Raw genomic sequence first — 24,663 nt, 5'->3', positions numbered from 1 at the left:
GGCAGTGCATTCCAGATCATAACAATTTGCTGCGTAAAAAAAATTCTCCTCATCTTGCCTCTGGTTCTTTTGCCAATCACCTTAAATCTGTGTCCTCTGGTTACCAACCCTTCTGCCACTGGAAATAGTTTCTCCTTATTTACTCTATCAAAACCCTATGATTTTGAATTGACCACAATACTGCAGCTGGGGCCTAACCAGTGGTTGATAAAGGTTTAACATAACTTCCTTGCTTTTGTACTCTATCCCACTTTTTATAAAGCCAAGGATCCCATATGGGCGGCACAGTGGCGCAGTGGTTAGCACTGCAGCCTCACAGCTCCAGGGACCCGGGTTCGATTCTGGGTACTGCCTGTGTGGAGTTTGCAAGTTCTCCATGTGTCTGCGTGGGTTTTCTCCGGGTGCTCCGGTTTCCTCCCACAAGCCAAAAGACTTGCAGGTTGGTAGGTAAATTGGCCATTATAAATTGTCACTAGTATAAGTAGGTGGTAGGGAAATATAGGGACAGGTGGGGATGTTTGGTAGGAATATGGGATTAGTGTTTCTTTCTTTCTTTTTTTCTTTTGGGCCTCCTTATCTCGAGAGACAATGGATACGCGCCTGGAGGTGGTCAGTGGTTTGTGAAGCAGCGCCTGGAGTGGCTATAAAGGCCAATTCTGGAGTGACAGGCTCTTCCACAGGTGCTGCAGAGAAATTTGTTTGTTGGGGCTGTTGCACAGTTGGCTCTCCCCTTGCGCCTCTGTCTTTTTTCCTGCCAACTACTAAGTCTCTTCGACTCGCCACAATTTAGCCCTGTCTTTATGGCTGCCCGCCAGCTCTGGCGAATGCTGGCAACTGACTCCCACGACTTGTGATCAATGTCACACGATTTCATGTCGCGTTTGCAGACGTCTTTATAACGGAGACATGGACGGCCGGTGGGTCTGATACCAGTGGCGAGCTCGCTGTACAATGTGTCTTTGGGGATCCTGCCATCTTCCATGCGGCTCACATGGCCAAGCCATCTCAAGCGCCGCTGACTCAGTAGTGTGTATAAGCTGGGGATGTTGGCCGCTTCAAGGACTTCTGTGTTGGAGATATAGTCCTGCCACCTGATGCCAAGTATTCTCCGAAGGCAGCGAAGATGGAATGAATTGAGACGTCGCTCTTGGCTGGCATACGTTGTCCAGGCCTCGCTGCCGTAGAGCAAGGTACTGAGGACACAGGCCTGATACACTCGGACTTTTGTGTTCCGTGTCAGTGCGCCATTTTCCCACACTCTCTTGGCCAGTCTGAACATAGCAGTGGAAGCCTTACCCATGCGCTTGTTGATTTCTGCATCTAGAGACAGGTTACTGGTGATAGTTGAGCCTAGGTAGGTGAACTCTTGAACCACTTCCAGAGCGTGGTCGCCAATATTGATGGATGGAGCATTTCTGACATCCTGCCCCATGATGTTCGTTTTCTTGAGGCTGATGGTTAGGCCAAATTCATTGCAGGCAGACGCAAACCTGTCGATGAGACTCTGCAGGCATTCTTCAGTGTGAGATGTTAAAGCAGCATCGTCAGCAAAGAGGAGTTCTCTGATGAGGACTTTCCGTACTTTGGACTTCGCTCTTAGACGGGCAAGGTTGAACAACCTGCCCCCTGATCTTGTGTGGAGGAAAATTCCTTCTTCAGAGGATTTGAACGCATGTGAAAGCAGCAGGGAGAAGAAAATCCCAAAAAGTGTGGGTGCGAGAACACAGCCCTGTTTCACACCACTCAGGATAGGAAAGGGCTCTGATGAGGAGCCACCATGTTGAATTGTGCCTTTCATATTGTCATGGAATGAGGTGATGATACTTAGTAGCTTTGGTGGACATCCGATCTTTTCTAGTAGTCTGAAGAGACCACGTCTGCTGACGAGGTCAAAGGCTTTGGTGAGATCAATGAAAGCAATGTGGGATTAGTGTAGGATTAGTATAAATGGGTGGTTGATGGTCGGCACAGACTCGGTGGGCTGAAGGGCCTGTTTCAGTGCTGTATCTCTAATCTAATCTAAATATACTTTCTTAACAATCTTATCAACTTGTCTTGCCACTTTCAAATATTTGTGTACGTATATCAGGTCCCTCTGTTCCTGCACCCCCTTTAAAATTGTACCCATTAGTTTATATTGCCTCTTCTCATTCTTCATACCAAAATGCATCAATTCACACTTCTCAGCCATGTGAGTGTCCATTTCACCGGTCTCTCTAAGTCATCCTGAAGTCTTGTGCCTTGTAGCTGGTGGAAAGGCTTTGGAAAGTCAGGGGTGAGTCATTTACCGCAGAATACCCAACCTCTGACCTGCTTCTTTTAGCCACCCATTTTTATGTGACTCGTCCAATTAAGTATCTGGTCAATGGTGATCCCCCTGGATATTGCTGGTGGGGATTCATCAATGGTGATGCCATTGAATGACTGTCAAAAGGAGGCTGTTAGGATTTCTTGTTGGAGATTGTCTTTGCCTGGCACTTGTGTGGCGTGAATGCTACTTGCCACTGACCAGCCCAAACCTGTATGTTGTCCAGATCTTGCTGCATGTGGGCACGAACTACTTCTTTATCTGAGGCGTTGCGGATGAAACTGAGCACTGTACAATCATCAGCAATCATCCCCACTTCTGACTTTACGTTAGAAGGTCATTGATGAAAGCACCTTGAGGATGGTTGGTCGTAGGACACTGCCATGAGGAACTTCTGCAGTGATATCCTGGGGCTTAGATATTAACCTCCAACAACCACCACCATCTTCCCTTGTGCTTGGTATGACTCCAACCAAGAAAGAGATCCCCGACCCCCCCACCCCCAATTCCCTTGAAATCAATTTTACTCGGGCTCCTTGGAGGTACATTCAGTCAAATGCTGCCTTGATGTCAAGGGCAATGACTCTCACCTCACCTCTAGAATTCAGCTCATTTATCCATGTTTGTATTAAGTCTGTAATGAAGTCTGAAGCGAGTGATCCTGGCGGAACCCAACCTGAGCATCAGTGAACATGTTATTGGTGAGGAAGTGCCACTTGATTGAACTGTTGACGACATCCTCCATGTCTTTGCTGATGATTGAGAACAGGTTGAATGGATGGTAATGGCCAGATTTGATTTGTCCTGATTTTTGTGTACAGGACATACCTGAAGAATTTTGTTGGGTCGATGCCAGTATTATTGCTGTACTGGAACAGGTTGGCTTGAGGCACTGCTAGTTCTGGAGCATAAGTCTTCAGCACTACAGCTGAGATGTTGTTGGAATCCATAGCTTTTGTATCCAGTGCATTCAGCTATTTCTTAATATTGTGCAGGGATAATCAAATTGGAGGAGGCTAAGAGGGATCATCCACTCAACACCTCTGGCTGAAGATGGTTGAGAATACTTCAGTCTTGTCTTTTGCACTCACATGCAACTTAACATGCATGTATTCCTGTGTTATAGCTTCACCATGTAGACATCTCAATTAAGGTGTGCATGTTGCTGCTTCTGGCATGCTCTCCTATACTCCTCATGAACCAGGTTTGGTCACCTGGCTTGATGGTAAAGTTGACTAATGGATATACCGGGCCACGAGGTTACAGATTATGATAGAATACAATTCTGCTGTTGCTGATGGCCCACAGCGCCTCATGGATGCCCAATTTTGAGTTGCTAGATATGTTCTGTTTCTATCCCATTTAGCAATGTAGTAGTGCCACATAACACAATGGAAAGTGTCCACAATGTGAAGACAGGACTTTGTCTCCACCAAGGACCATGTGATGGTCACTGCTAACAGTACTGCCTAGGACAGATGCATCTGCGACAGGTGGATGGTGAGGATGAGGTCATGTATGTTTTTCTCTCATGTTGGTTTGTTCACCACCTGCCACAAGTCCAGTCCGGTAGCTGTGTCCTTCAGGACTCAGCCAGCTTGATTAGTAGTGACGCTACTGAGCCACTCTTGCTGATGGACATTAAAGTCCCACACCCTTGTGTACATTCTGTGCCCTTGCGATCCTCAGTGCTTCTTCCAAGTGGTGTTCAACATGGAGGAGCACTGATTCATCAATTGATGGAGTGGGGTAGGTGATAATCAGCAGGAGGTTTCCTTCCCCATGTTTGATCTGATGCCATGAGACATCATGGGGTCCTGAGTCAGTTTTGAGGACACCCAGGGCCATTCCCTCCCGACTGTATACCACTGAGCTGCCACCTATCATGGGTCGATCCTGCTGGTAGGATGGTGATGGAGGAGTCTGGGACATTGGCTAGCGCTGAGGTCTTCCTCAGAGCATTTGAGGGAGCTTGGCAGAAAGTCTACTGGAATCCTAAGGTAAGTGAGATTCTCTTACCTTAGGTTTTATTCCAGCAGCAACTAGAAGATGCTGAGGTCAGAAGCTAGGCCTTCCAATGCAACTGGGCCACGGTAATGACAATGAACCAGGACATTAAATTCAGCTATATTTCAGCCCAGGCAAGCCAGCACACTGGGTAAGCTGTGTCTATCATGCGCCAGACCAGGGAAGGGAGAAGGAGGGGATGGGGGATCGGGGCAGGAAAATTGACTCTAAAGTCTTTAAGTTATGCTTGATACTATTCATTTTCTTGGTTGGGAACTTTATTCCAAACTGAAGGTAGTCGTGTTAGATCATAGGGCTGAATTTTTCCAGCTCGTGAGCTTCAAAAATGGCGGGGCGCACGTGTGAGATTTGCTTCATGGAGCCGCCGCGATATTTAGCACGGCGGCTCATTTACACGGCCGGGGCTGACCACCCTCCCCCAATGACGTGGAGGGGGCGGGCACTCCGTCCCCGGCAATGGCATCCAGCGCCACTGTGCATGCACCATTTTTAAGGGGCTTCCAGCCCTTCATTTTAATTTACATTTTTAAAGTTGCAGGAGTTATAAAATTGAAATGAAAAATTTATTCAAAGTTTCAATCCTCTCTCCCACCCCCCCAATGACTAAACACTTTATTAATTGCCCTCTGCCCCCCAAAAAATTTACCTTGTGATCCCTCCCCCCCAAAGTTTATAACATTTTATCTTCAACCACTTCCCACCATCTTCTCCACCAACTGCATTAGTTTACCTGTTCTCCCCCCACCCACCCTGAAAACTTACCTGCTCCCCCCTCCCAACCAGTGTTCTGCCTCAGATCTCCAAACGGAGATCCGAAGGCGCGGGTGTTCTGGCAACTGACTGGAATATCGCAGCAGAATGGCTGTCGGCAGCAGGTATGTGATTAATTCATTAATTTGAATGTTGCTGAAAATAGAGACATGTTGTCAAAGCTTTTTGTCTTGCACTCATCAGCACAATCCGCAAGAATACCAATGTAAGGGACAGCACCAACTTTATGAGAAGAGAGTGCTGATTGGTTGGCAAATGAACTCTGATTGGTAGAGGTGTTGCCATAACGAATGCACCAGTTTATGGTGACTGACAGTTAACTGCCAGGCTTTGTTTGAAATTTAAACCAGGCAACTTGACTCTGATTGGTCAAGGCATTGCCCTGAGGAATGAACCAGCAAATGGCTGTCACTTATTTTGTTTAGCTGAAACAGGTACAATGTGTGTATATGTTCTTTCTGTCTGCAAAGAACAGGGCCCTGTTTATTAATATATGTAGCTTCCAGTATGTACAAATCCACCACACTGCAAGTTCTACTGACAAACTTAAATTGGTTATCAGTGTAATTCTTAGCACACTGTGGATTATTTAGCAAATGTTGTCCAATCGCGGAGTCACATCTAATGTTGGATATTGTGTTTTGAGTTTTGCAAGCATGGGCTGGTCACCATAAACTGGTGACAACATCTCTACCAATCAGAGTTCATTTGTCAACCAATTGGCACTCTCTTCTCATAGAGTATAACGTTGTTGCTTTCCCTTACATTGGTATTCTTGCAGATTGTCCTGGTGAGTGCAAGACGAAAAACTTTGACAACATGTATCTACTTTCAGCAATATTCAAGTTCTGTACTACCAAGTGATGACTTGTATGTCTTAACATACTTAAATTGTGATGCCGCCACAGAGCGGCGGGGGGTTGGTGGTGGTGCCATGAGGCCTCCCCGCCGCTGGTATTATAGGGGCGGGGTCTTCTTGGCATTGTGGCCCGTGTTGGGCCTCTCCTGCAGGTATTTTCTGGCGCCCCTGCCACGATTACCGATGTCGGGGGCCCGGTAAAATTCAGCCCATAATCTTCAGTCGTACAATGCTGTCAGAGTTCAAGGTAGGAAAGTACCCAAATAAACATCTCTGTCATCATTTAGGTGTAAGTATATGAATGTAATTTACTCTTGATGTGCTGTAGGTGTTTGATGATGAAGAATTTGAAAGTCGGACACCAGAAGAATGGTTACAACTTGGCTATGAAGAGGGATCTGATATTAGGAAACCTATCCCAGGGAAAGCACTTCTACCCAAAGACGACAAGTTAGGACATGGTACGGTATACCAAGTGGAACTAGTACTGTGATTTTGAATGTCATTCTTGTTTTTGCTGTAAACAATGCACTTCTCTTGCCAGTGACCGCCTTCACAAGACACAATTATATCTATATATTATACACTTATAATATTGCTGTAAAAAGAGACATGCTGTCAAAGTATTTCATCTTGCACTCATCAGGACAGACACAAGAATGCCAAATTTCAAAGAGGAGCAACAATTTATACTGCATGAGAAAAGGGGTGCTGATTTGTTGGCAAGTTGATTGATTGGTTGATGTGTTGCCATGGAGAATGTATCAGGGAACTATTGTCCCCACACTTTTGTTTCCTTCAAAAGAGGCACAAAGCCTGGACATATTCCATTTGCCTGCAGAGGACAGGTCCCTGTGTATGATTATATGCAGCTTCTAGCAAGTGTAAGTGAGCCACATTGCGAGCCCGACTGATAATCTTAAATTGGTTGTTAATGTAATTGTAATATGTTACGTATTAAAAGTGCCGAGTGGGTCATAACAGCCTATTTCTAAATGCTTTGAAAACTCTCTCAGGATCTGTCATTAGCAATGGCAATGTCAATGGCAAAATCCATTTTAAATGCATTAACACCTACCTGCAGTGCCTGTTTTGATTTTGTGCAGTACTGTAAAATGGGTGATAGTGAATTCCGATTTTTATTTCCATTGAAGTTAATGGAAGAGTCATTGGGAGAGATGTAAAACTTCTGATTCACACTCACCCATTTAATACCATCGGAAAAAGTCAGGATCTATCTGTTATGTCTACATTTGGCACATTTACAACAAACATAACACACCAGCATCAGCGAATTGTCTATCACATAGAAGAATGTCCCACGACATTTCACAGAGATGTAATTATAAAAAGGATACTTAGCTAAAGGAGGAGATATTAGGATACAATGTTATGCTGATGTTAACTCCTATCCCAAAACTGCATATTGTTTTTCTTTAAGTTGCTGGGTGAACACACGCACTACCAATGACAATGCAATTTTTAATTTTTCCACAATTTCTAAGGCAACCCAAATCTCCCGGCAAGTCAAGGCAGGTGCTAACTTGGTAAAATTTTACATAAATCGACCCCCTCCCTGAAGGCATTGATTTTCATAATGTGGCTACTATGTCAGGTATACACAGGCACTGTCACGAGACCCCCTCAGATGTTAGTAAATATAAGTACTGGTTTGGATGTCAGACTGCGAGCAACACAGTTTCCAATGAGCATGGGCACATGGCACAAAACCTCATTAAAACCTTGATCCAACTTGGACACAAGAGCTGAAATCAAGATGTGAGGTGAGAGTGACTGTTCTGTCCATTAAGATTCAATTAAGTGTAGCACCAAGGAGCCCAGTAAAATTGAAGTCAGTGGGGATTAAGGGAAAACTCTTCAGTGGCTGAAGTCATAGCTGGGGCTGACCCCACTAGGCTGTTCGGTCATAGCTACAGAGTGTTGAAAAACAGGGAGAGGCCTACGCCTCAGTCTCAGTTGAGGCTCTTATGCGTCTACCCTGCCAAGCCCCTTCAGAATCTTGTACATTTCAATGAGATCACCTCTCATTCTTCTAAACTCCAGAGAGTATCGGCCCAATTTACTCCGTCTTTCATCATAGTGCAACCCTTTCATCCCAGGAACCTATCTAGTGAACCTTTGCTGTATTGCCTCCATGGCAAGTATATCCTTCCTTAGATATGGAGCCCAAAACCAGGTGTGGTCTCACCAAAGTCCTGAATAATTGTAGAAAGACTTCCTTATTGTTGTACTCCAATCCCCTTGCAATAAAGACCAACATGCCATTTGCCTTTCTAATTGCTTTCTGTACTTGCTTTCTGTATTTGCATGTTAACGTTCTGTGTTCCTTGTACGAGTACACCCAAGTCTCTCTAACCATCAATATTTAGAAGTTTCATGCCTTTTATTTCTGATTTTTTATTCTTACTACCAAAATGAATAACCTCAGACTCCTAAGTGTCAAATATGGCGGGCAGTACACAAGCACTCGTCCCGCACCAGAAGTGCGCTGCTGATCATATTGGATCGGACCCCTCCATTGGCTTCCAGGATGTATTCAACTAGGTAATTAAAATATTTAAGAAAGGGTCTTAAGCTAGTGAAGGACCCTTTTGTGAAATTGGGCTGCCCGAGCACCTGACTCGCCACGTCAGAAATTTGCTCAGCGATTCGTGGTGCTAACAGGCGGCAAGTCCCTTCATCAGCCTACTTGAAATGTTTAGAGAATGGTCAAATAGTTGGTATTCAGTGTGCGAGTACAAACACAGACAAGAACAAGCTGTTCAAACCTTTTTTGCTGACCAATGGCTGTAGTTTGCTAAGTATTTAATTTTAATAAAATATTTTTCTTAATCTTCAGATGATCCCAAAAGTGACTCACTTTCCTACAGGTGGTTTTTTGTTGGAGTTCTGGACTACGACAAGGCAAAGAAACTCTATCTGGTGCAGAAAGCAAATAGTTATGATTTAATCCGGGATGAGAAAAACCAAACAGTGGTAAATGGTGGCATTTCTGAATCTGGTAGGTACTTTCTAGCTATGCCAGTTTAGCTATCTTAATATAATCAACTATAATGTACTCTGGACAAGAACTGAGAACATAGCAACCCTTGAAATCTGCTTTGTCTGAAAACAAAAATGATTTCTAAATAACATATAGATATCACTTAGATAATAAAGAAATAGCTGGGTAACTAAGTAACTATTAATTTAATATATTTGAATTAATCTTAATATGTAACACATTCCTGGCAACCTCCTCATAAATCACCTCTGTGCTATCTCTCTTTAGTTTGATCACATCCTTTTGATCACACACGTCTAATGAAAATATGGCAACTTATGGTTCCTTTTACACCAAAATGTTATGTCATGGTCTATTTCACTGGGATCAGAGATTACAAAATGGTAATTTATTTTGTTTTCATTCGTGGTCTGTTGGTGGTAAAATAATTATCAGCCAACTTCAACAACAATCCTTTAGCAATTTTCAAGCAGCCAATAAATCACTTTGTAATGTCACGCACACAGGAAGTGCAATGATACAAAAATTATGAACAAAATTGGAAGCGTTTTAAAAACTGACTTTGTCTTTTAAAAATGAACCTTTCTTTTAAAAAGTGAACAGTACTCCAAAATGGCCACCGTAGATAAAAAGGGCTTGGCCTTTGTATATTCAAACTGTCTGAGAGGGACAAAGTAAAATCTTCAAAGCTAAAAGGTGTCAATTGCACCCATCCTACACCCATCCTAAAACATTCCAGAATTGAAAGTTCTCTTCTGAAACAAAGAAGGTGTGAAGTAGTTAGGTCCTGGGACATTGTGCAATCACTGTGGGGAAAATACCATAGGGTCTCTTACCAGGAAATGAGAAGTAACACAGCTTTACCTTAAAAAAGTAGCTGAGAAGAAAACCAACATCATGAAGCTTATTTCCAGCAAACCAGAATGTATGTGCCCTGCTGTAGAATTCAGCATCTACACTATAAAGCAGTGAACTAGAAGTGATCCACTGACTTCAATTTAACTTTCAACCAAGAGAGAAATCTACAATCACCTCAGGCCTGTAACCAACGAGAACTTGATTTCCAAGAGAATTCAACAGGTTTGCCATGATCTCCCCCGAAACCTACTCCCTACTTATAATTGTTTTCCCCTTTTCCCCTCTCCATCTGTCGTGTGTGTGTGTGTGTGTGTGAGCGAAGTTGCGACGGGATAGGGCGTATTGGTCAATAAACAACTGATTCTCTGTTTTTAAACCTAAACCTGTCACTGTCTGTTTATTTGACAACTAAAACACCAAGGGGTTAACCCCTAATAACAGAGCGCACTTGCTGTGGTCAAGTGGGGAGAACTACCCAACTTTCACCACGTGGTCATAACAGTAAGTTCAAATCTCTCAAATTTCAGTAATGCAGAACTGGTGCATGCAATTATAGGAGAGAACACGTGTTTTAGCATTAAATACTCCAAGCTGTACTGAAGCATCTCTTGACTTCGTAGGAACATAGGAACATAAGTAGGTTGTTCAGCCCTTTGAGCCTGTTCCATCATTCAATTATATCATGGCTGGTCTGTATTTCAACTCTATTTACTTGCCTTGGTTCCATATCCCACAATAAATATACCACCTTTCACAACATATCAAAGAGCCTTACAGCCAATTAAATACTTTTGAAGGGTAGTCACTGTTGTAGGGGAATGTGGCAGCTAATTTGCACAGAGCAAGGACCCACAAACTCCAGTGAGGCACATGAAAAGTTAATAATAAAAACAAGAAATGCTGGAACCACTCAGCAGGTCTGGCAGCATCTGTGGAAAGAGAAGCAGAGTTAACGTTTCGGGTCAGTGACCCTTCTTCAGAACTTCTCCGTTCCGAAGAAGGGTCACTGACCCGAAATGTTAACTCTGCTTCTCTTTCCACAGATGCTGCCAGACCTGCTGAGTGGTTCCAGCATTTTTTGTTTTTATTTCAGATCTCCAGCATCGCAGTATTTTGCTTTTATTACATGAACAGTCAATCTGTTTTAATAATGCCGGTTAAGGGGTAAATATTGGCCAGGATAAGAGGAGAACTTCCTTGTTCTTGTTTGAATAGTGCCAAGGGATCTTTGAGAGGGAAGATGTTTAAACATCTCATCTGACAAAAGGCACTCCCTGAGTACTGCACTGAATTATCAGTATAGATTATTATGATCTCAAGGGCAGGATTTTCATGCTGGTTTGCCGTTGCTGTCTGACCACCGGCGATTTAACTCAGGAGATGCGGAAGGTGTGACCTGCCTGATTCAGATAATAGGCCCGTTGACCTTGTTAATGAACTTGTTGTCAGCTCATTAAGGGCCAGTTCAGCATTTTTGCTGGAGCGCACATGTTACACAATGGATCAGGAATAGTCCAAGTGGAAGGAGGTGGCAACACAGTGGGGAGTCAATCATGGGTGTTCCCATAAAAGGGTGCCTAGCTGAAAGAGGCACTCATCCATTGACACGCAGGTGCCATTTAATGAACAGAGTTACTGGAGCTTGGACGGAGGGGGTCGTGAGCCTCCAGGGATTGTGGGGCAATAAGTGGGGGTGGGGGTGGTGGGGGACAGTAAGCTTTGTTAGTACAGCTGGTCGCAAGCAAGTCAACAGCTGGACATGGGATTAAAGGTACTCAGAGATAGGGTCAAGTAGCGATGAGGAGCAACATCCTCAGGAGCAGATGCAGAGCCCCAGGCATGAAGAGGGCAGAGGAGAGAAATGAGGGGCAGTAGTGCAACGAAGGCCATACCCTCAGCATCTAGTGTACTGCTGAAGAAGAAGCTACCTGAACAGGTCAGTGACTCAGTGGCCCAGGAGACTGCGCATATCTAGGCAGATGGTCACTGAGATTTGTGCCATCGTTGAGGAAGACCTCAGACCTCGCAGTACTGCTCACCCTGCCCTGCCAGGAGCTGTTAAAGTCACTGTGACCTTGAATATCTTTGTCTTTGGCTCATTCCAAGGAACAGCAGCAGACCTTGGTGGAACCTTTCATGCTGCAGCACACCATCTTGCACGTCACTGATGCCCTATTTGCAAAAACCAGGCAGTACATCCAATTTCAAACAGATGGGACCGTGCAGGCATAAAGGACAGTAGGAATCGCCTCCATCACTGGATTTCCACAGGTGCAAGGCATCATCGATTGCAACCATATGGCCATCAAGGCATCACGTGAACAGCCAGTGTGATTCATCAACAGGAAGGGCTTCCAATCCCTAAACGTTCCGCTAGTCTGCGGCCACAACAAGGGCTTCATGCTTGTGTGCACTTGTTGTTCTGGCAGCTGCCATGACGTCTTCATCCTCTGGCAGTCCAGGGTGCCCAAACTCCGTGGATGGATTCTAGGGGTCAAGGAATATTCCTTGAAGAGATGGCTACTTACCCTTTACGTGACTCGAAATGGAGCCAGAGAGGTGCGACATCCGAAGTCATCTGCTCACAAGGGCCACCATTGAGCAGGCTATCGGGCTTCTGAAGATAATGTTCCAGTGCCTGAACTGGTCAGGTTGTGCCCTGCAGGGGTTTCGCTCATTGTGGTGGTCTGCTGCGCTTTCCATAACTTGGGCCTTGAACAGGTTGCTGCACTAGATTGGCACAGCTTATCAGAGGAGGAAGAAGATGCAGAGCAGAGGAGTTTCCATGCTGAGCAGGGAGGTCGCGAAGCTGGGCTGGCTCAGGATTCTAAAATCTCATGAGAATGGCATGAACTGCATGGCACATCTGATCCAGGCACGTTTCACCTGAGCGCTTCTCATCCAGCAGGACTGCATGCTCTGGAACTCACCTTGATCAGCCTGTGAGAACACAACCATTGAAGACACAACATTTATCCACTATTACCACCAGTGCATGGTGCGCATCTGTCTGGCAGTCTCAGTGTCCCCATTCAAAGACCACAGCTTCCCTTTACTACTTCATCCTTTTTTGCAGTCGTGCCATTAAAGAATGGAAACTCATGGGTCTGGGATTATGTCTTAACATTTACAGTGCTAACAATTAATTGCAATGTGCATATTTACAAATGAAAGAAACCCCAGTGAACACCTCAGTGCTCTGACTGACATGGTGGCCTCTGTTGTGGGCCACTTCTACATGGTGCTTTCCTTGTGACCTTGGATGAGGTGGAGGCAGCTTGCTCGCATGCTTACAGCTAAGATGCATGTGTTGTTTGTCAGTGGCTTGGAGGTGCCAGTGGGGGCATCTCCAGAGGTTGCTGCACTGGTGTCAATGCAGGGGCAGCCTCCATCACAGGGGCTTTCTTCATAGATGGTCCCTCAGTCAGAGGGGCCAAGGAAGCTGATGGTGATGATGATGGTGCCCTGTGAGGGGTGGCATCCTAATCCTCGTCTGTGATTGCCTCAGCCCTTTGATGGTGCTCCAGATCGCTAGAGGGGACCGCCAGCTGGGGTCCAACTGGGAATCACTCCATGCATCTCTATGCCATCAGCCCCACTGACAGGTCAGTGCTACAGAAAAATGCATGCATCTGTGCATGTCAGAGCACTGTTCCTGCATCCATTCCAAGTGTTGCCATACATAGCTCTATGTGAGGTTGGCCACTCTCTTAATGGAGGAGCTCATGCATTCAAAGCCCTGAGCCCTGGTGGTGAGCATGTGCTGAATGGACTCCTCCATTCTCAGCCCATGACCCTGGACTACCTTAGGGAATTCTGACGTGTGTACACATCTCACACTGCTGGTCAAAGTAGAACCGCCTTTCTTGTTACTAGCGAGGCCCTGCACCTGTGCCCAGCTAAGCATGACTGTGTTTGGCTTCCATCCTCCAAGGGCACTGCCCACAGCAACCTCTGCCTCTCCCATCCTCTCCTGCTCACTAGTGCCGTGCTCCGCACATGAGGACCCACTGATGTGAGTGTATCCGCGCTAGTGGAGGGTGCACTTGAAAAATGTGACGATGCTGGCTGTGCTGGTTTGGATTCTTGGCAGGACCCCAGTGATGCTGCTGCATTTTATGCTCACCCTCCACAATTGACCCTGTGGGAGATACAAGAAGGAGATCATGAGAACTCACCTGTGACAGCAGAAACCTCTGCATAGCTGAGGCTTCCCACTGGAGTTGAAGCATTGGCATGCTGTCGGACAGGGAGGACTGCATTCCATCCTCTTCATCTATATATTTCAATATGTTTTCACCCTTTCCTCCAGATCTTCCCATCTCTCCATTGCCGTCTTGGTCGTGCGGGGCCAACCTGGCAATTTCCATTGCAGCCTCCTTCATGGCCGAAAGTATGGAGAGCTGAGCCACTCCTTATCCTGTATGTGCCTGTCCTGTAAATTCGGTGCCCTCTTCTCCTGCAAGGACAAAAGAGAGAGAGTAGAGATAAGGTACTGTTGGCCTCTCTCCAATGCCAGTGACTCATTTAAATGAGAAGCTGCGTGTATCAGTGCTGCCAGGTCCTCAACAGCCTAGGTCACTGAGCACTGCTGACAGGTCAGTAATTACCCTGGGCACACACATATCTCCCATGTTAAGGAGCAGCATGTACCCTCAAGCTGCTCAGCTGTTGTGAATGCTGGTGGCTGCAGACCTGGAGATTTGTCTCTGGTTCTAGCATTACACTCACCTTGCCAGAGCGAAGGTCATTAAACCTCTTGTGGCACTGCACCCAGGTCCTCTGTAAAACAGCGCGGCTGCTGACAATTTCTGCCACCTTCAGCTAGGCTTGCTTTGTTTGGCTGGGTGGCCTTCTCTTGCCATCATCCGGAAAAAAGAGTTTGCACCTCGCTTTTGCTGCCTTCACTAGTACTTCAAGGACTGTGTGAAATATGGGGCAGTCCTGCCCGGGTGCCAGGCCTCTACTTCTCCTGGTATGCTCAGGCTTCCATGGTAGGTCAAAATGACTGGCACTGGAATGGCTGCAGTCTTGCTTTTAAATCAGGCCCACACTTTAGAGGTCCCGCCTCCGTCCCACACGTATCGCTGCTAATTGCCCATCAAATCCACCCTGCAGCCAATTGGCCATCAAATCCACCCTCCAGCCAATTAGCAGCTGGCATCGGGGAAAATTGTGACTACTTCCCCCCGGCCCTGGTGTGGCTTTGGGACCCGGAAACAGTTCCGATATTGGGCTCCCAACCCCGGAGGCAAAATCCTGCCATAAGTCTCTGGAGTAGGGCTTGAACCCACAACCGTCTGAGTCATTGGTAAGAGTGCTACCACTGAGCCGTGGCTAACATGCAGCTACTCTGACTCTCAGTCTGTGACATGTCGTCTGGTAGTTAATGCCTGTTGGCTTATGCTTCCAATTAATTTTCCTTTTTTCAGGGGTGTTGCTTAATTCCTGACTCCTAACATATGTCTCTATTCAAGCATTTTTTTATGGGCAAAGATGATTTTCTTCACACAGCACTCCATGGCCTCTCACTAATCTCATGCTGGTAAACCCACCTGAATTTGACAAAAATAACTTAAACTCAAAAATTTACTCTTAACTGATCCACCATATTGTCATAAATTGAGTACCTGTCAGGACCGATGGTCCAAATGATATTAAACCATTTATACCATTGTTATGTTGTTAATGGCTTATATAAGAATGGCACCAGTCTGGTTTACTTTCTGCAAAACTTCAGTCCCGAGTCAGGTCGATGCAATAAGCCTAAAGAAAGCAAATTAGCAGAATACAATCATACGACAATAATGAACAGGAAAAGACCCACTGGGCTGTCCAACTTTCCCACACAACTGCAATGCTTTATGCATCACAATATATCAGCTTCCCACCCCACCTTAAAGCCTTGTAATCTCCCGGGAGAGGCAAAAAAAAGGATTAAAAACTAGGACCAATTAATGGGGAAAAGCTGAAAAATTTCTCTCTCACCGCTTTAGGTGATCAAAACACACCCAAGAGATCACTCTGGCGCTGATTAATATCATCCATTATCTACCTCTTAAATTAAGTGAATTCTTTCCCATCCAGAGACTGATCCAGTTCTCACTTGAAGGAACTCAGCGCATCAGTGTTCACCACATGATTCGGCTGAGGATGAGGGACGAGATGGATTGTTTTTATACACAGGGAATTTTAACCGCCAAAAAATGGGTGGGTTTGAGTTGGGTGAGAGGTTAAAGAGTTAAAAATCTGAATCCTGACCATGACCTGCCTCCAGCATACCCAGTTATAGTTTTAATGGAGGCGGGACAGGGACGGGTGACGAAAATGTTCCCAGGAAGTGGGTTGGCAATTTAAATATTATACTGAAGCTGCGTGCCTCATGTCTATCCACCATTTTAAATTTAACTTCGACTGGTGGGGTTTTCCAGGCCTCAAGAAACCTGACAGCTAAAGGAAGGTGCAGACTGCTGGATTCAGGAGGTAAGTGATTTTCTACTTACCTGCTGGATCTAGTGTACCTGCTTTGCCAACCCCTTGCGATTGGACAGTTCCCCTGCCCCCGAATCTTTCAGTGTCCCCATTAAGCCTCCAAACTCTCCGCCAAGACCTCTGACTTCCCCCTCAAGGCTTCTGATTCCTCAGGTCCCTATTGATAACGCTACAATGTGTGGAGAAACCCAAATTTCTGGGTTTCCCTTGTGCTACCAGCCACCCCACCCCACCCACCCGCCCCTTGCAGGTCAAATAGTTAAATGTTCCACCATAGGCTTATTTATTAAACCCTGGTCCAGAGAGGAAAGAGGGGCCCTAACAGCTGCCACCACTAGCACTTTAAAGAAAGAAAGAACTTGCATTAATATAGCTTCTTTCATGAGCTCAGCATACCTCAAAGTGCTTTACAGCCAATGAAGTACTTTTGCACAGCAAGGTCCCACAATCAGCAATGAAATAAATAACCAGAGAATCTTGTTTTTAGTGATGATGGTTGAGGGATAAATATTGGCCAGAACACTGGGAAAATTCCCCTTTTCTTCAAAATAGTGTCATGGGATCTTTTACATCCACCTAAAAGTGGACAGGAGCTAAGTTTAACATTTCATCCGAAAGACAGCACAGCACTCCTTCAGTACTGCACTGGAGTGTCAACCTAGAATTTATGCTCAAGTCTCTGGAGTGAGACTTAAACCTATAATCTTTCTATTCAGAGGTGAAAGTGTTGTTACTGACCTGTGGCTGGCACCCAGTCAGGGAGCCTTTTGTGCACTCTCTGCATTAGGTGGGGGAATTAGATAGAGTCTTCTGAGGATTATTTGATTTTGCTTCCTTATGTATTGATGACTATGATCATTTTCTGTACAGGTGAGAGATTGGAGTTGCCCAATCAGTTCTGGATACCACGGGTTCGTCTGATGTTCTGTGCAGAGGATCCTATTGTTTTTTCAAAACGAGTGGCACAAGCTCACTTCCTACGCCAGAAGACAGAAGCACTGCTGCTCTACAATCTATATATAGATTGCATGCCAGTTGATAAGCTTAGGTTTCTGGATGTAGAAAGTTTTAAAAGGATGAAGAAATGGGCTTTCAGCACTCCTGGATTCCGGGATAAATCTGCGTATGTATTTCATTTTAGCGGCCTTTAGTGGTTAACTACTTTGAGATGACCCAAACTCAGTCCGCATTGGATCCTTAAAGTCAATGTGGAAAGAAAACTTTCCTCCCATTAGTCTGGGCTGCATATGAATCCAGGCTCTAAAGGTTGTGTCACCCAGTTGGCAAAGGTGCTATTTCCCTATGATTCCACAGTTTCCAACTCTTTAATAATAATCTAATAAGAAAAAAAACTGGCATTTACGTCATGTCCTTGGGACATCTCAAACTGTTCCACATTGAATGACTGAAACTTTTAAAGTGGAGTCTTTTTTTTCCAAAAAATATGCATTATTCATAAAATTCTGTAAAAAATGCATTACAAAACAGTTCAAAACAGCACCAAGTTGACATTCCAAAAAGTGCAGAGGAAATCAGTTTTCTTCGATATAGGAGTGAGTTGCCTCACAGCCCTTTCATTCCATTTTTACAAGCCACGTACATTTTACAGCAAACACATATTTGGTGTATACAGCCAGAGGGGTTTCCCATGGGTCCAGCCCCTCAGTTCACTTTGGTGGGCGAACCTTACATAATGGTCTTTCCCCATTGAGCCTTTACAGCGGCTACCCCAAGCTTTAGTGTGTCCCTCAGCATGTATTCCTGGACCTTGGAATGTGCCAGTCTGCAACACTCGGTCGTGGACAACTCTTTTCGCTGAAATACCAGCAGGTTTCGGGCATACCAAATAGCGTCTTTCACTGAATTGATGGTCCTCCAGCAGCAGTTGATGTTTATCTCGGTGTGCGTCCCCTGGGAACAGCCCATAGAGCACAGACTCCTGTGTTACAGAGCTGCTTGGGATGAACCTCGACAAAAAACCACTGCATCTCTTTCCACACCTGTTTTGCAAAGACTCATTCCAGAAGGAGGTGGGCAACTGTCTGTTCCCCACTGCAGCCACCTTGAGGGCAACGAGTGGAGGGGGTGAGACTCCGGGCGTGCAGGAAAGATCTGACGGGGAGGGCCCTTCTCACCACTAGCCAAGCTACGTCTTGCTGCTTGTTTGAAAGTTCTAGTGATGAGGCATTCTGCCAAATGACGTTGGCAATCTGCTCGGGGAACCATCTGACCGGATCCACCATCTCCTTTTCCCGTAGGGCCTTGAGGACATTTCGTGCAGACCACTGCCTGATGGATTGGTGGTCAAAGGTGTTTTCCAGCAGAAACTTTCCCACGAAGGATAGGTGGTACGGCACGGTCCAACTGGATGGAGCGTCCCGCGGCAATGTGATCGGACCCATCCTTCGTAACACCGGGGACAGATAAAACCTCAGCACGTAGTGACACTTGGTGTTTGCGTACTGGGGCTCTACGCACAGCTTGATGCAGCTGCACACGAAGGTGGTCATCAGGATAAGGGCGACGTTGGGTACATTTTTCCCGCCCTTATCCAGAGGTTTGAACCTCGTGTCCCTCTGGACCCGGTCCATTTTAGATCTCCAGATAAAGCGGAAAATGGCTCGGGTGACCGCCACGGCGCAGGAGTGGGATATGGGCCAGACCTCCGCCACATACAGCAACAACGTGAGCGCCTCACACCTGATGACACGTTCTTACCTACAATGGAGAGAGATTGCTGCTCCCACATGCTCAGTTTGTGGTGTACCCTGACTACTCGCTCCTTCCAGGTTTTGGCGCACGCCCCCGCCCTTCCGAACCATATCCCAGCACCTTCAGGTAGTCTGACCTGATGGTGAAGGGGACAAGGGATCAGTCGGCCCTGTTCCCAAAGAACATGGACTCACTCTTGCCGTGGTTGATTTTGGCTCCCGAGGCCAGTTCGAACTGGTCGCAGATGCCCGTCAGTCTGCGAACGGACAGCGGATCCGAGCAGAAGACGGTGACGTCGTCCTTGTACAGGGAGGTTTTAACCTGAGTGCCTCCGCTGCCTGGGATTGTCATCCCTTTTATGCCCGCTTCCTTCCTAATGGACTCAGCAAAAGGTTCGATACAGCAAACAAACAGGACGTGGGAGAGAGGACAGCCCTGTCTGACTGCAGATTGGATCGGGAAACTTTCTGATTCCCACCCATTGATTGAGACTGCGCTACTGATGTTTGTGTAGAGCAGTTTAATCCAATTGCAGATTCCCTCCCCAAACCCCATTTTGGAGAGCACGTCCATCATATAGGTGTGCGATATCCTGTCAAAGGCCTTCTCCTGGTTCAAGCTGATGAGGCAGGTGTCCACCCTCCTGTCCCGTACATAGGCGATCGTATCCCTGAGGAGCGCGAGACTATCAGAGATCTTCCTGCCAGGTACCGTGCAGGTCTGGTCAGGGTGAATCACCAACTCCAGAGCAGACTTGACCCGACTGGCGATGACTTTGGACAGAATCTTGTAGTCAACATTAAGCAGTGAGATGGGCTGCCAATTTCTGATATCCGCTCTCTCCCCCTTCCGCTTGTAGTTGAGGGTGATGATGCTTTTCCTCATGGATTCTGACCTGCTGCCTGCCAGAAGCATACTCTCGTATACTTCTTGCAGGTCTGGGCCGACCCAGTCCCTCAGGGCCGAATACAACTCAACCGATAAGCCGTCGCTTCTGGGAGTTCTACTCGTTTCAAAGGACCTGACGGTGTTTGTCAGTTCATCCAGAGTTCCCGGTTTGTCCAGTCTCTCCCTCATGCTGTCTTCTAAGACCCCCATGATAGATAACAGGAAGGACTGGGAAACCATGCTGTCCTTGGGCTTCACGTCGTACAGCCCAGCATAAAAGGATATGCTGATCCTTAATATGCCGGACTGCGAAGACGTTACCGAGCCATCCTCTTCCTTCAGGCTGCTGATCACAGAGCTCTCTGTGTGTACCTTTTGGAAGAAGTAACGCGAGCACGTCTTATCCTGCTCAACGGTGCGGACTCTGGACCCGAAGATGGTTTTGGAGGCCTCTGTGGCAAAGAGCAAGGCCTGTTGGCTCTTGACCTCTCGGAGATCTTCCTTGACCTCGACCCCAATCGACTGCGGCCGGAGCAGATTTTGCATTCTTTTCTTTTAAAGTGGAGTCTTATTTCCAAAATATACTTTATTCATAAAAATCTGTAAAAAATACATTACAAAGCAGTTCCAAAAAGCACCAAATCAAACAATACAAAGAGTGCAAAGGAGATCAGTTTCCTTCAATACAGGAGTGAGTTGCCTCACAACCCTTCCATTTCATTTTATATGCAATGTACATTTTACAGCAAACAAATATTTTCTGGCTACAGTTCGAGGGGTTTTCCATGGATCCAGCCCCTCACTTCACCTTGGTGGAGGGGACCTTACACAGTGGTCTTTCCCCATTGAGCCTTTGCAGCGGCTGCCCCTAGCTTTGGTGCGTCCCTCAGCACGTAGTCCTGGACCTTGGAACGTGCCAGTCTGCAAAATTCGTTCGTGGACAACTCTTTGCGTTGGAAGACTAGCAAGTTTCGGGCAGACCAAAGAGTGTCTTTTACCGAATTGATAGTCCTCCAGCAGCAGTTGATGTTTATCTCGGTGTGCGTCCCTGGGAACAGCCCGTAGAGCACAGACTCCTGTGTTACAGAGCTGCTCGGGATGAACCTCGACAAAAACCACTGCATCTCTTTCCACACCTGGGGGAACCTTTTTTCCCAAAATATACTTTATTTATAAAAATCTGTAAAAAATAGATTACAATACCATCTAGTGGAGTCACCATCTGCAAAATTCAGCTCTATGGCATTTATATTTTCAGTACTATGGATGCTGTCTCCAGTGTGGGTTGTGCTGAACCCTATTTTTGGTGAGGGTGTTAGCACGTGTATTGGGAACGTGTACTGGAAGTATGCAGATTAGGCAGATCCTAACATCTGATAACGTGTAACGCTGATTTGATGCCTATGTTGTGATATTAGACCATAATTCTCTAGCTAATGTCCTATCTTAAACATGCACAGCTGAACATGTGTCAGCATCAGGAAGGACCCCCCACAGTGGTATTTAATGGGATCAACAACCACTTTCAGGTAGTTATTGATTTCTACTGGCTGTTGCTGAGTTTGTAGACGTGCTGTGAGTTTTCAACTGCTACTTAAAGTTGTTGAAGTCTACAGGGAGCTCTCACTTCAAGGGTTCTGCTCAGACCACTTACTTCCACTCATGGGTGCTGTAGTTACCATCCCCCTTGGCCTACAGCATGACAAGGAGATTGAGTAGAGCCAACACAGATGAGGACAAGTTGCTTGCAGAGGCAGGAGGGGAAGTTGGAGAGGGCTCTCAGCAGGAGGCCTTATACACCCAGGGTCTTCAGGGAGCAATTCTCTTACCTCAACCTCAGCGAGAAGCAGTGTGTGTGGTGTCTCTGTTTTACGAAGGAGGTGCTCACCGAAATCTACCACCTCTTTCAGGCAGACCTGCAGCCTTAGAGCAGGGTGAGGACAGCGCTGCTGGTGACTGTGAAGGTGACTGTGGCCCTGAACATCTTCACATCAGGATCCTTCAAAGCTGTAAGCAGGCAAAATCTCTAACATCTCCCAGTTTGCCGTCCACGACTGTATAAGGGAAATCTTTCTGCCAGGAGAGGGAAGTACATTTGTATTTTCTCTAGTCAGAGAAAAGGAGTTGGAGCACGCATGTGGTTTTGCCAGGATAGCAGATGTCCCCATGCTGCAGGATGTAATTGACTGCACACATATGGCTTTGCATCTAAATGCAGAGATGTACTGCAACCACAAATGGTTCTACTCCCTGAATGTACAGTTGGTGTGCGACCATGCTCAGCGCATCCTGCAGGTGAATGTCCAGTATCCTGGTAGCAGTCATGATGCCTTTATTCTGCATCAATCCGCTGTACTATTAATATTTGAGCCACAAAACCAAACCAGAGGGTGACTGCTGGGCGATAAGGGCTATTCACTGATCACTGGCTCATGACTCTGGTGCACAACCAAAACACAAGTAGACGGCATGCTGCCACATGAAATGTCATTGAATAAACCATTGATGTGTTTAAGCAATGGTTCATCACGAGCTTCTGTATCCTGTGCAACCTTACCATCATGAGGCATTGTCCTTGCCACCAGGTATACGGTGAGCAGCTGAGGAGAAGGAAGGGGGAAGGCAACCAGCAAATCCCCTTTCTAGCAGGTTGTCCATGATCGACTCATCCGACCATGGTACCAGTGAAAATAACCCAAATCCCCATTCAACAACAGTCCCACACCTTCCCTTCCCTCTGTTACTAACAATCGGAGAGTCCTCTTGGCCACAAAGCTGAAATAAAAGCCATTAAAGGCATTTCAAGCCAACTTTATCAAACAAACCATCCAATATTTTATACATAAGTCAACTAATCACCCTTGGACATTCCAGTAGTGCCTGTCTTCTGTGTTTCTTTGCCTGGCTTAGTGTTCCTACGTAGTGCTACCTTAGTGACTGCAGCAGTGACTGCAGCATGGCTGGTAAAAGGCTGCTGAATTTCAATGGGGAGATTGCAGATGGCCTGTTTAGAATTACTTCGTGCAGCTCTGGCCCTAGAAGACCCAGCTTTGGACTACACCACCTGTGCATGGGTGGCAGTAGTCTGCATTGGCTGGCAGACAGGCAACAGCAAGGGCACTGGAGAGGGGCAGTGGTGGGAGGTCAAATACCATCATCCTGAGAGAGGTCAGCAGCTTCATGCTCCACAGAGCCACTGCCACTTCCCTGGGGCAGCAGCTCAGCTTATCTGTTGGAGGACAAATTGCAGGACTGTTGTGACACCCTGAAAACCTCTTGAGCACTAGTATTTACAGCCATGCTGGCAGCAGTCTGAACCTGCATGGCAGCAAGCTGCACTTGTATTCCAACAAGCTGAACTTGCATGACTTCAGTGTGAGCTTCCACTGCAGCCAGATGCTGCAGACGTTGGGTGGCTTCTGCTTGTGTTGCAATGGAAACTCAGTCATCGGCCATCAGACACTGCATTCTGGTTGGGTCCACAAGTCTTCTCGTGGAGTTAGCCACCACTTGCACACTAGAAAGGCTGGACTCCAAACTCTGTGCAAAGACTTGTACCAAGTTGGTGCCGGACTCGATGCTCCTTGATAGTGACCACTGGCTTTCTGGCAGGTCTGCCAATGCACCAAATATTTCTGTGGTCATACCCATCAGCCTTCTCCTGTATGCCGCCTCATCAAAGCCCTCATCTGCTACTTCTGCAGCAGAACCATTACACAATCCTTGTGGGGATGAAGTTCAGTCTTCTCACTGAAGACACCCTGCATTGTGTTGTGTGGCACTTCCATCATGCTAAATGGGATAGATTCAGAACAGATCTAGCAACTCAAAGCTGGGCATCCGTGAGGCACTGTGGGCCATCAGCAGCAGCAGAATTCTATTCCAACACAATCTGCAACCACATGGCCCAGCATATCTCTCACTCGCCATTGCCATCAAGCCAGGGGATCAACCCTGGTTCAATGAGGAGTGTAGGAGAGCATGCCAGGCGCAGCACCAGGCATACCTAAGAATGAGGTGCCAACCTAGTGAAGCTACAATATGGAACTACATGCATGCTAAACAGCAGAAACAGTGTGCTATAGATAGAGCTAAGCAATTCCACACCACGGATCATATCAAAGCTTTTCAGTCCTGCCACATCCAGTTGTGAATGGTGATCAACAATTTTATTTTATTCATTCATGGGATGTGGGCATCGGTGGCTAGGACATTTATTGCCCATCCCTAATTGCACTTGAGAAGGTAGTGGTGAGCTGCCTTCTTGAACTGCTGCAGTCCATGTGAGGTAGGTACACCCACAGTGCTGTTAGGAAGGGAGTTCCAGGATTTTGACCCAGTGACAATGAAGGAACGGCGATATAGTTCCAAGTCAGGATGGTGTGTGACTTGGAGGGGAACTTGGTGGTGGTGTTCCCATGCGTTTGATGCCCTTGTCCTTCTAGTTGGTAGAGGTCACAGGTTTGGAAGGTGCTGTCCAAGGAGCCTTGGTGCGTTGCTGCAGTGCATCTTGTAGATGGTACTCACTGCTGCCACTGTGCATTGGTGGTGTAGGGCGTGAATGTTTGTGGATGGGGTGCTAATCAAGCAGGCTGCTTTGTCCTGGATGGTGTCGAACTTCTTGAGTGTTGTTGGAGCTACACCCATCCAGGCAAATAACCAATGGAGGCGAAGGCTCCAAAAACATCCCTATCCTCAATGATGGCTGAACCCAGCAAGTCA

General features: G+C 46.4%; 1 protein-coding gene across 1 annotated transcript in view; it reads left to right on the top strand.

Moving 5' to 3' along the window:
* dnah1 (dynein, axonemal, heavy chain 1) overlaps positions 1-24,663 on the top strand; it is a 697,254-nt gene that overhangs the window by 21,973 nt on the left and 650,618 nt on the right. Inside the window, exons 6-8 of the mRNA XM_068051405.1 lie at positions 6,295-6,427; positions 8,827-8,988; positions 17,212-17,464. Of these exons, the coding sequence (XP_067907506.1) occupies positions 6,295-6,427; positions 8,827-8,988; positions 17,212-17,464 (548 nt within the window). The remainder of the gene's footprint in view (positions 1-6,294; positions 6,428-8,826; positions 8,989-17,211; positions 17,465-24,663) is intronic.

This window comes from Heterodontus francisci, chromosome 19, assembly GCF_036365525.1.
Source record: "Heterodontus francisci isolate sHetFra1 chromosome 19, sHetFra1.hap1, whole genome shotgun sequence".
Classification (NCBI taxonomy): Eukaryota; Metazoa; Chordata; class Chondrichthyes; order Heterodontiformes; family Heterodontidae; genus Heterodontus; species Heterodontus francisci.
The sequence above is the reverse complement of the archived record's forward strand: the minus strand, read 5'-3'. Positions and strand labels throughout refer to the sequence as shown.